Genomic DNA, 13,076 nt, shown 5'->3' with positions numbered 1-13,076 from the left:
TCAGGTAGTAATAATAGATTCAAAATATAATCTTTACCTTTCCTGACGGATGAAGCTATAAAGCACCTCTTTCCCTTGATGTGCCCTGTGAAGTCATTACCACAAATCAGCATGGCAAAAACAACACTGATGAGTCCATTAGTCTCTGTAGGATCTTTGGATTTGGATGGACGAAATGTATATCTAGAGAGACCGAAACATCTGCCATTGTCCAGTGCTGCCAAATCCATCTGCCATGCTGCAATAGTAATCAGGTCGAAAATTACTTCAGAAACAGACAGCTTCACCCCTTGATTCCACAGAATCATTCTGAAAAAAACAAACAATAGCAGCACAAGGGAGCGAAGCCGTAGATCAAAATAAAGCTGTCTCTCATCGGACTGAATGAAACAATGTGTTCTACAGACTGCTTTTTGATGCCATGCTTCACTGCCACTGTTACAGTGTGTAACCAGAGCAGTGTTATGAAAGAAACGAGCTGAGGTGGTGAATATTGCAGTATCTTTGAAAACTCTGCTGTTTCACCTAATTGAATCACTGGCATTATGGTTCACTGGGCTTTAATAGGCTGTCAGTGATGAAAACATAGCAACCCACTATTATTAGCTCTGTAGCAAATGACTTAACACGAAATGCAAATTTTTCAGCTGTAAACACTGAAATTGTGCTGCACTAATTTTGCATAGTGCTGTCACTGCATCAAGCCTTTGGTATGTGGCTATGCAGAAATGTGTGGTTCTGCAGTTACAGTATATCACAGCAATATCAAACAATTATAGGAAGATTTAGTGCTGATATAATATCAAATTAACACTTTTACTGTGCCTAAGATAATACAATTTAATTACATTTGAATCATCTTATACATTAAGCTAAATTAAGGCCCAACCTATTTAGATTTTTTTAATAATTATTATAAAGTTAGTTTATTAATATTTTTTTTGTTGTAATGTATTTTAATATGAAAATAAAATAAAATAAAAAATTAACAATTAGAAATGAAAAAACATTGCATAAATGTATTTTGTGCTAAAAATCTTAATATATACAAATATTAGTTTATTGTTCATAAAAATAAAATAAAAAGTTTTGAAAAAGAATATATTATGTTTATGTTATTATTATCTTATTTCAATTTATTTATGTCTTTAGAGGTCGAGGGGGGGCAGCTCCACCCCCTCCACCGGGACGAGGAGGAGCAGCACCCAGAGGAACTGTGGGTACACGCACCTCTGTCCCCACACCCACACTAGCCAGGGGAGTGTCTGCACCCAGGGCCAGAGGAACTACAGGGACCGCTGGATACAGAGCCTCACTACTGCAAGCCACGCACAAATCATATGATGACTATGTAAGTGAAGATTAAGTGTTTTTAATTACAATCATTTTTTGGAGTGTGTATGTGTCTTAGTTTTGTTTCAAGAACTACTGATGTATAAACACTTGTTGGTTTTTTACATGACCAGAGTTGAATTGGTGTCCAAAAACGTTTCATTATTAAATGTCTTGCGTACACACCTACGCAAACACATATACACTCTCAAAATAAAATAAATAAATAACAAATAAAAGGCTTGACAGAAAAAAGGTTTATGAATCCTTAACTCAAATTCACTGAGGTAAAAGGACAAGGAATGGCCTTTCTATTTACCAAAGGTTGAATGAATCGGCGAAGACAGAACCCATTCTGACAGATTGAATGCCATAAGATTTTAGTCTACATGCTGAGGTACTGTAAAGAAAAGCCACCATGTGGTGCAAAAAAAAAAGCATCTGCTCACTTGATTGGCTGTTATCTGCCAGACGATGAGCTTGACTCTCATTATCAGTATGATAAGTGAAAGTGACATGACATTCAGCCAAGTATGGTGACCCATACTCAGAATTCGTGCTCTGCATTTTAACCCATCCGAAGTGCACACACACAGAGCAGTGAACACACACACACACACACACACTGTGAACACACACCCGGAGCAGTGGGCAGCCATTTATGCTGCAGCACCCGGGGAGCAGTTGGGGGTTCGATGCCTTGCTCAAGGGCACCTAAGTTGTGTTATTGAGGGTGGAGAGAGCAGTGTACATGCACTCCCCCTCCTACAATTCCTGCCCCGAGGCTCGAACTCACAACCTTTCGATTGCAAGTCCGACTCTTTAACCCTTAGGCCACGACTTCCCATTAATAATTATTGATGATGGTCATGATGATGATTATTAAATCATTATGGAAGCTTTTGCTCATTTGTAGGACAACACCTCCACATTGCAGACTTTTTGCACCCAGGTGTGCACAAGGTTATTTTTGAGAATTCTCAGCCAAGTGAACGTCAAACTCTAAACTTAATGAAAAAAGCAATATCTCATGGATTTGATTTCCTCTGAGCTTTTGCCTAATGCAAAAGCCCTATATGTGTAGCGCGGTGGCAGATTGGTCTGTCTGCATGGGGAAATGTTAGAGTACAGACTCATTACCAACATGAATTGAGTTCTGCTGGAGAGCCTCTGTATTTTGGGGGACATGGAAAACGTGGACATACGTCTGTAGGTAATTGGATCTGGGGTAGGCAGGTGGAGGAAACAGGGCAAAGAAGTGAGCAGTTCACTAGGAACATATTGTAACTTACCCTTCAAAATCAAACCTAGCCAATCCTAAACCTATAGATTTTTACCTAGACTTGGAAAATACAGAATGTGCATAGTGGAAATATACAGTCATGGCCAAAAGTTTTGGCAGTGACATAAATTTTGTGTTTTTTGCAAAGTTTCCTGCTGCAGTATTTGTAGAAAAATTTTCCACATGTTTCTATGGTATACTGAAAAACAATGATAAGCATATCATACGTTTTAAAGTATTTTATTGGCAAAAACAACAACAACAACAATATTTACAGTTTTGACCCTTGTTCTTCATAATACAATAAATAATACAAACTATTGACAATAATTAAATTAGTAATATTATTAGGGGAAATGGTTTATTAATTTTATGTTATATTTATTTAAAAATTAAATACTTAAATATGACATATATTAGTAAAAACAATATATTTATTAGAAATTTGTGGTAAGCTTGAAATGATTATTTTGCCATGGATATTTATCCAAACCCTTAAAAAAAGAATATGCCCTCTCAGTTTGTGTGTGTGTGTGTGTGTGTGCCTGTTTTTTAAAATTATGATTAATTTGCTGTCTGCTTTCATACAAACAAACTGTCGTCCAGGTTTAAGATGTATAAATTGAAAGACACATGAATATCCACTGTTGTGTGGGAGCGTTCTGCTCTTTTTGTTGGTGAGGATTTGAATCCAGTTAATCACAGCTCTTATGTATATCAGCCGAGCCGTTCCAGACTGCCTCCTCCTCTCCCTCTCAGCACAACAGCTTTACTCAAAGATCACAAATGCTTTCTCAGAGGGCTCTTCACTCTTCTACAAACCAGTCAGACACTCCTCTATGAGCTGATGCCCCTTTTCTTCCCACAAAATACACAGATCTCTGAATGTGGCTTAGTAGAATACTAGTCGGATCTCTGTGCTGTAACATTCAAAAAAAATGTTCAAAGCTGCTTCTTAATTGTTAATTATCCATTTTTTCTTATCTGTTGGACATTATTTGATGATAAAATACATTTTCCTATCCCAGCTTAGCATGCAGAGTGCTTGTAAGTCATTTGTAGGATGAGTATGCTGAGAAGCATTAACACGGAGGCTCTGTGGTGCTATCAAACCATTGTTTTATTTGTTTGATTATCCCAACTAGCCCAGCATAACATCAGTGTCTCAACCAGTGGTTTTAGTGGTTTGGGGCAGAGCTATCTGTTTGTCTTGACCAATGGCAGACAGTGGAAAGGTGTTTGAGAACAGTAATTATTTTTCCAATTATTTTTGGCCACACTAGTGATGCAGCAACATCAAGAGCAACACAATGCTTTATTCAGCATTGTCTTCTCTTCCGGATCTGTTCCGATGCTGCATCGTACGTACACAGTCACAGCAGTCGCACTCACAACAGACCCAGAAGAGAAGACAATGCTGAACAAAGTCGTAATTTTTTTTATTTTTGGACCAAAATGTATTTTCGATGCTTCAACAAATTCTAACTGACCCTCTGATGTCACATGGACTACTTTGATGTTTTTCTTACCTTTTCTTGACATGGACAGTATACCATACACACAGCTTCAATGGAGGGACTGAGAGCTCTCGGACTAAATCTAAAATATCTTAAACTGTGTTCCGAAGATGAACGGAGGTCTTACGGGTTTGGAACGACATGAGGATGAATCATTAATGACATAATTTAAATTTTTGGGTGAACTAACCCTTTAACCACCTCACAGTTTTCTTTTTTCTTGCATAAGGTACAGTACTTTTTAATGTAACTGTTTGAAAACCAATAAAAAAGCATGCAGAATGCCTTGTAAGGTCACAACCAGCTCACTTTGGATAAATAAATGAAGAAGCCCTTGAGTGTCTCGGATAGTATCACAGTAAACCTCTTCCATGCACAAACACACACCGCTTCACATGGCAAGCCAATTCATGTTGCAGAATAGAATGTTACAAAAAGGCTTTCCTCGCACTATTTCAAAGCAAGGATCTCACCATGGCTGTAATTGTTTTTTAATAATGGGCTCGCTTACACTACTAACTTGACATTTCTGAGGTAAACTAATTATTGAAGTGGAATTCTTCATGCATAACTCCCTCGTTTAATAAATCAGATGTACGACATGCACCTTGAGAAGAAGTTTAATAATTTCCTGCTGAAAAGAAGCATGTGGAATGCCTAGAGGCTGAGCATATTATTCCAGGTCTGAGAGCTGCACATGAGAAGACAGTTAAAACAAAACAAAAAAAACCTGTGAAAAGAAGCATGTGCGCTCTTACTGTGAAAATAACAAGGGGGTTGAGCTGCATGTCATTACCAGTTAAATTGTTGTTTACAGCTTACGCAAATATCAGCCCTTATGCTTTCTATGAGCTACAGTATATTTACTGGTCAGTGATTACTGAATCAGAGAACTGCTTATGGCTATCACAGCTCCTTGTCGTGCATGAAATAATGACTATTAAAATTTATTGCAACATGATTTGCAAATGCACAGTAGATTCCTCCACTGCAGGGATTGCGGCTTCTGAAGGTTAGAAGTAATAGCCTACTTGTCTGTCATCAGCTTACTGAATTAGTTCTTTTATTTGGATGATTGTAAAAAGTTTATGTAACAAGTAATATATGCTCCTATATTTCTACAATGAGATCTTTGGCAATAAACAATCCTAGTTTATCACATTTCTACTGCCACTTTCTTAGTACTGGCAAACAACTGTGTTTTCAGGCAAAGCCAGTTCTTTCAGGATAATCTGAACTGTTATTTTAGTTTTATAAATATTCATGTGGTCTTGGGTTGGTGGAAGGTGCCTTAATGATTTCCATTGAGCTGTTATCATATATGTACAAGCTGTGTAAATTTGTCCTGAATATGTGTTGATTTCTCTACATGTGGAGCAATGCATTGTAACTGATACATTTGAGACTCAGAGTGCAGTTTTAGAAAAATAACTAATTTAATCAAATCCTTAACAAATAACAATAATTCCATGAAGTTAAGTTTAACATGTAATTGTTATTTTACAAATAATTTCTCATACCAGGATGACTAAATTCCAATTAAACACTTTTTGGTGCAAACAAAGACACCAATGACAAGAGTTAAAATCAAAACTCCAGTTAAGTCAGTCCACTGGTTTTTCTGCCTTCATTCTCCTCTTTCCAAAAATCTGTGATTAACTGAGCATTATACTTTAATCATCTAAAACTATTAGTCACCAATCACCATGATATGGAATGCAGTTTCCCTTTAATATAAAACTGATGTGAAATGAAATCCCATTTTGATTATGTTGAAAGAATTATGCCTCCTTTGAACGTTTGCAACAATCAGAACAGACCATTAAACAGATATATGGCCTGTTGGATGTCAGTATCAGTTTCAGACTGCTTCATCCTGTCTGGCCTAATGCCCATGTTTGTGCATTCTTCCAACTGAAAATATGAGCCCTGAAAAATTAGTTACAAGTGGCAGATAGAGAGCCTTCATTCAATGAGCAGATGGAGCCATGGACAAAAAGCATTTTCAACCCTACATTTCCCTTTGCTGCTCTCCAGTGAGGAATCATATTCAGTTGCCGTCCCACACAGAGATCAGTCACTGTCAAGAGGTGTTGGTGGTTGTCAATTGATAATGAAGCTTAGTATTGAAGACCTTTGGCTGTGTGCTGTATTAATTACTCTTGCAGTGCTCTCTAGCATTTGATTTATTTCCTGTTAGCTTGCTCAATAGGACCAGAGTTAATTGCTCTTTCAAACGAGTGTTGAAATGTAATGATCAAACACCATTAACTAGAGCTTGCTCGAATTATGCACAGCTGCTTGTAAGTGCATGCTAAAGTCACAAAGGTCAGACACAAGGACCTTTTAAATGTAACTTTAAGTAATATCAACATTGAATGCAAGACCTCTGCATACTAAAGTACAAAATAATTTTGCTATTTTATATGGCTGTTTGAATGTGTGGCTATTGTAGTATATCTTGCCTCTTTGATGTATATTTTTAAGGAATAGACCATATTTAATTTCTGTCAGGAAAATGGGTCTGTACTGTGCATTTGTTGAATTTAACTGTTGTTTAGCAACATACTGATATAGACAAAAACTCTGTAAAACAGTTTTGAAAGTTGTGCCATTGTACACACTGTAAATCTATTCCTCGGACCCTTGTTTTCATCCACATTAAAGTTAATATAGCATTTAACCTGACTAAGGACTGTAATTCACCCACCCTCATTTTCAAAAAAAAATTCTAATTTTCTTTCTGAATCAAACGGTTCCCTGAAAAGATCACACAGGTATCAAGTGACACGAGGCTGAGTAAATAATGACAGAATCTTCATTTTTTTTAAATGTCATAGCAGACAAAAAGGACACATTTTCATTTTCGTGAGTGTAAAAATGAAATCTACTCCTTCTGCTCTTGATTGCTCTTGCCGTATTAAACAGGTAGGTCAGTCACAACCTCTCACTGTTCTGCTAAAATTGATTTCCTCAGAGTGCTGTTGGTATTAGAGTGATTGACATGTTCTGAAATATGCCATTAAATAGTAAAACATGCTGCCTCTTCTACACACTGCTGCTAAAGATATGCTGAGCACTCTATCAAGAGGACATGTTAACAAACCGGTCAATTAGTGGGAGAGGACAGAACAGTGACCCTATTAGTACAAGGAAAAACTAATAGAAGGAAACTTGCATGTTAGATCTCCTGAACAACTTAATCCCTGGCATAATCCATAGCTTTAATTTAGTCTAATCCTTCTTCAAACTCATAAAACTGAACTGTTGTGCTTAATTTTAATGTAAAGGGAATAGACAGGGGTCAAAATAGCGTATCCAGGTTTTTCTGACAGATTAGGCCTAATAAAAAAGGGAAGCATTTTCAGTTAGTCTGACTGAACAACAAAATGGAAACACCGTACTAGATTTTATGAGTGTGCATTTGTGAATTAATTAAAGTTTACCCAATAGTTTATTTTATTTATTTATTTTTGTCAATGCAATATAGCGTCATCACCATAGTATTGTGTACAGTATTTAGCACATCATATTGTTTGAGGAAACATGAATTTTCATTTTATGATGTTGCATATCTTCTACAGACTAAAAAGTCCAAATGTTCGTGTGTATCGCACAGACACACACACATTTTAATAGTCATACAAATTTGCACCATTTTGTTTATGCAAAATAGAATGTCTTATTTTTTAAATATGAAGCATCTCTGTGATTCACATCTGTGTTCTTTGCTTTTATTATTTGATGTCCTTTTCAGATGCTTTTTACCAAATGGTTTTCAGGCCAAACATACTGTATGTGTTGCACATTTAGTATGTACATTGTAAAAAAAATATATATAATAATTTCAAAATCAATGTAAGCTTGAAAAAGTGTATGGATCACACAAGTCATGTAGGATCTTCTGAACATCTCATCATGAAGTTTTAATCTGTTTATTGTTTCCTTTGTCTGTAATACTAAATCGACCTAGGCATTATCCGCTTGTCTTCAGACATGGCAGATCAGACAATTGTCACTCACTGATCAATATTTTCTGTTAGACATGATTCAGCTCTGCCAGTTCTCCACTCTGGGAGTATATTTATTAGAGAAATCCTATTGCAGTGTAATTAAACATTGATTTTTCAACCCTAAACAATTAGAGTGCTGCTTTGAGACAGATTTAGTCTTTTAGCGTCACCCTCTGTGATTATTCTTTTGTGTTTCTGTGGTTTCAGGGATATGATGATGGTTATGACGGGGAATATGATGACCAGAGTTATGAGGGCTATGATGACAACTACAGCAACCAGTCAAAAAGGTACACATTTATTTTTAAAATACATTTTGTAATAGCATGATCTATTTAATGCTTAACTTTGGCTCTAAGAATCTGTCAAAACCTCCTAAGAATATTTTTTTACTCCTACAGTGTCTCAGAATATTATGAGTATGGACATGGTAATAATGATGAAGCCTACAACAATTATGGTAAGAGTCTGATCTACAGTTCTTCTAAAACAGCATGATTTTTGTCTCAAACATTTTTTTTTCTTTTAGCTTACCAAGAAACTATTAGGATTTTAGGTCATCTATTTTGAATGGAGCACCACAAAGAGAAACATCCTCTTTGCATAGCAGTAGTTCGCATAGCAGGTGGGCTGAAACTCAGTCATGGCACATTGCCCACACCAGTGAGAAACCTTTTTGCCTCATTCATTTTCCATATTGCTGTTAAATGTTTCAGAGCTAAAGGTAAGGAAAAACACCTAGCAGCATTTGCCAGCAGTTAAATCACACAGGCCCAGCAGCTGCCATCCTACCTTACTAGTCTGCTTCAGGGCTTGGGTTTTAAGATGCACTTGAAATCATGGACTAGAGCCAGTAGAGAGCTGGAGGCGTTGCTGGGGCCCACCAAGAGAGTCAGGATGGCCTTTCAGCCATTACTTTGCCTTTTGAATATGTGCCCTCTCTGGATTACATTTGATGCCGTATTCAGTCTGTTCTTGGCATGGATTGTTTTTCACTGATGCCAGTTTTCCATTGTATACAAGCCTGCTCATTTGCATTGTCAAATTGTGCAATGGAGTGTCAAAGTGTTAACAAGAATGATTTTATATTTGCCACTTTTTTACTTAAAACCAAGATTTAATGAAGATGAATGTGACTTGCCTTTGTTTCTTATAATTGCAACTTAATTTCTTTATTTATTTCTTCTTATTTCTTTATTTACTTTATTTAACTGTATTATTTCTTATTTCTAAATTGTTCAATGTGACTTTATTTTGACGTTGCTTGTAATTTTGACTTCATATCTTCATATCTTATATCTCAACTATTTCTCGCAATGTGACTATAGCTCACAATTGTATTTCTCGCTATTGTGACTTTTTGTTGCAATGTGACTTCACACAATTGTTTCTATTTTTGTTGTAAATTTGTATAAAGTCATACAATCTCAAAATTGTACGACTTTTTAACAGTATATGAAAATGTGACTTTTTCCCCAGTGTGACTTTATCTTGCAATTGTCACTTTATATGTCACAATGTGATTTCTTGCTTTATGTATTGATTTTTTTATGCTATTTGACAATTTGATCTCACAATTGTTAATTTATTTCTTGTAACTGTTAATATAGATCTTACAATGTGACTTTATTTCAATTTTTTTCTATTTTCAAAATTACCTGTTGTATTTTTACTCAGAGGTGGAGACAGGCTTCCATAAGATTGTAATGATCAGAGATAGTTTTCACAGTGAGGAGGATGTAAGGGGAAACCCTATTAAATATAATGTGAATGAGGGAGGGCTGTTTGTGCGGTAGTGATCATTACACAGAATACCAGAATAAAAGGGATTTTGTCATGATGTATAATGTTTTTTCCTCCTTTCTCTGTGAACTGGTAGTTAGCAACAATGAAGGTTAAGGCTCTTTGCCCTGAAGGCAGGCTGATTGTTTCCTCAATGGCCCAGTGATCACACTCAGAGAACCAAATGGAGCATCGGCTCCCAACACATACTGTATTTAGATGACAGCAGGGTCCTACTGTGAGCTCAGCCAGGAGTTTATGCCTCATCTGTTCTGCCTTTGGTAACTAATAATTAGGGCAAAGTGACATTGTATATTTCTCAAATCTACGATAATGTACCGAGGCGAACATGCAAAGCCCTAGATGGGATGCGGGAATGGAGCTCTAAACTAATTATTGAAATGTATGTGTAAGATGATCAGCTGGTGTTCAGTTTATCATTTTGTAATGCTTAGAAAAAAAAGGCATTAAAAATGGCTAATGTCAAATGGAATTACTTGGCCGTAGGATATCCGTTCCCTGATGAATAGTCATAGCATTGCATTTCAGTCACGCAAAGAGGCTCCTCTCCGTTCTAATAACTACACTGAGTTGTGTTAAATTCAATTTGTCTCTCAGATATTTTAAATGAAGCTTGTTTTACATGTTTAAATTATTTCTGCCTTTTTTCCCTGTTTAATTGTTTAACTTTTAGCAGAAGAAGACTGGATTTCAACGCGGCCCAACCTCAAAGCTCCAGCATCAAGACTTACTCGAGGGGGCTACAGAGATCACCCCTATGGTAGATATTAAAGGTGCTCAAGATCATGTAACCTCCATACAACGCCAACCTTATTAACTAAATAATCTTAAATGGGGTTTTTAAGTGATAGGTCAATCTTGTTTTTATATTCACACTGACCTTGGGTCGGGGGGGTGGGGGGTACTACATGGTCCCTTCTTTTCTTATCTGAAACTGTTGACTTCTTTGTATGATACCTTATGAGCATTAATTCTGGCCAGGATTTGGCAGTGTAATTTTGTCATTCCTTTAGTTTTCCATTGTTTGTCCCCCAAATGTAAAGCATGGAATTAGCTACACATTATGCTTCCCTAACTTTGGGAACGCTTTCGTTAAGACTAAAATGTATCGACAGAGTGGAGAGACTCATTTTGTATATAACATCTTCTTAATACTTCTTGATTTGATGATGGTAAATACTGAGTTTGTATATTTGATTTTGATATCAGTATTGGGTTTGAAAGCAATTGGCTATGTATGTAGCCATATCCAAGTGCTTTGCTTTGTGTGTAGCTTGTATTTGTACATAAAAATTTAATAAAAAGGATGTAAAGCTCCTTGTGCAAGCTTCTCTAAATAGGTGATTATAATTGTTAAACTTGTGTTGCTATAATTTGTTAATAAATATGAGATGATTTTTGTAAAATTAGATTAGGTACGTACTTGTCTCTAGTACTAAATGCCTGTTTGACTTGAAATGGATAGTGTGTATATATATATATATATATATATATATTAAACAAAGAACATTCACAAAAAGGAACCATAGAGACGTTGTCAAGTCATTTTGTGTAATAACAGATAAGCTACACTAACAGAATAAAATTTTGTTAAACACTTTTTAACATTAGCTCTAAATTGTTCATTGACTCTTGATTAGTCATTTAAATGTTTAACATGTTAATGGAAATCAACTGTTTAGATCAATAAATTGAATCTTTTTTAACACACTCTTTAAGCTTCAGCTTATTAAACAATAAGTCGGACTGACTTGTCTGCGCTAACGTGACTCTGAGAATGATATGGAGATTCAGGAGGTAAGAACGTCCCCATATTCCAATAAGATGTTCTAAGTGCCTTCAGCCTTTGGTGTTAATCACTGTAGCCAATGTGAATATGTCTGATATTCACACTGTTTCATCACTCGCAAGAGTGAATGGGATCCAGTTAAAATGCTATATTTCTGCTACCTATAGTATATTTTCCTCAATTGCTATTTATGTTAATGAACATCAGAAGGCTGCATTTGTGTTGTAATACCAATGCTTTTAAATATCAGCACTATTGAAGGCCCCATAGAGACCTGAACTCTTTTTTGTGACTATTAGAACTGAATGCTGACGCGTATTAAGACTTCGAAAGGATGACTAAACGTTAAGCAGGTAACCCTAATAATAACTCTAATGTTGCGAATGCCAGTCATAAATTAAGTTATTTATACTTCAAAAAGTAAACCTGCCCTCACTAACTCCAAATAAATGCCTCGGCCCTCTAAATCCGCTAATAAACTAGTGACATCAAAAATGACTTACTAACACATAAAAAAATTAACACAATTTACAATCCATCTTTTAAAAGAAGCTAAAACTGATCTTTAATACCTGAACAGCTAAACTAAGCTTTTTAACCAGACACGCTGAAAAAGATGGTTGCTCTTAAATCATATTCTGCTCTGACAGCTTTTGTCCTGCCCTACAAATTGGTTTACTTTTTTGATAGTAACATATTGTCAAACTGTTTTTTTTAATCCATCTGTTATTTGTGCATGCGAGTGTACATTTGTTTTGACTTTAAGTCTCTCTCATTGTCTCTCCTTCATTTTGTGCATTATACCAATAGCGCCTCAAAATCTATATCTTAAATTTGATTTATCCTCCTAACAGGTACCAGTCTCTCTGTGAGCTGAGATGCAGTGGATTGAATCAGACTGGGTAAGCTCCAAAAGTGTCTCTAAACAACAAATGCATTCAAATACAGTTCAGGTGTATATTTGTTTTATGCTAGTTTATTATGTTTATGCTAGTTTATTATGACTTCTTACTTGATTTTTATTATTATGGAAGTCCATACATCCATCCATTTTCACCCAATATAGTCAGGGAAACATGGATTATGGAAGTCATTTAGGATAAATCTGTCATGCTTTATCAGAAACACTAAGTATACACCTACATGTATCAAAGAGCTGTCTTAGAGCAAGACAAAACAATAAAGCAAACCATTTTTGTTTCAGAGTGAGGAGCATGTACTAATGTTTTGTTTTAACAGTGCAATTAATAAAACTTTTAGGAAGTAACACAAACATCCTATTGGGTTATAACTTGAAGACAGAAAACCACTCAGTATGATATAGACTTTGTCACACTACG

General features: G+C 35.8%; 1 protein-coding gene across 6 annotated transcripts in view; it reads left to right on the top strand.

The window, feature by feature from the left end:
• LOC132110730 (KH domain-containing, RNA-binding, signal transduction-associated protein 2-like) overlaps positions 1–13,076 on the top strand; it is a 74,674-nt gene that overhangs the window by 49,601 nt on the left and 11,997 nt on the right. The window contains exons 6-10 of one of the 6 annotated variants that reach the window (XM_059517573.1): positions 1,153–1,351; positions 8,352–8,434; positions 8,546–8,604; positions 10,624–10,707; positions 12,591–12,638. In XM_059517573.1, coding sequence (XP_059373556.1) covers positions 1,153–1,351; positions 8,352–8,434; positions 8,546–8,604; positions 10,624–10,707; positions 12,591–12,613 — 448 coding nt within the window. In that variant the 3' untranslated portion in view covers positions 12,614–12,638. Of the gene's footprint in view, positions 1–1,152; positions 1,352–8,351; positions 8,435–8,545; positions 8,605–10,620; positions 12,090–12,590; positions 12,639–13,076 lie in introns of all 6 variants that reach the window. The other 5 variants (XM_059517577.1, XM_059517576.1, XM_059517572.1 and 2 more) reach the window with 5 other exon arrangements.

The sequence above is a fragment of the Carassius carassius genome, chromosome 30 (assembly GCF_963082965.1).
Source record: "Carassius carassius chromosome 30, fCarCar2.1, whole genome shotgun sequence".
Classification (NCBI taxonomy): domain Eukaryota; kingdom Metazoa; phylum Chordata; class Actinopteri; order Cypriniformes; family Cyprinidae; genus Carassius; species Carassius carassius.
Note: the sequence above shows the minus strand (reverse complement) of the source record. Positions and strands in the feature narration are given on the sequence as shown.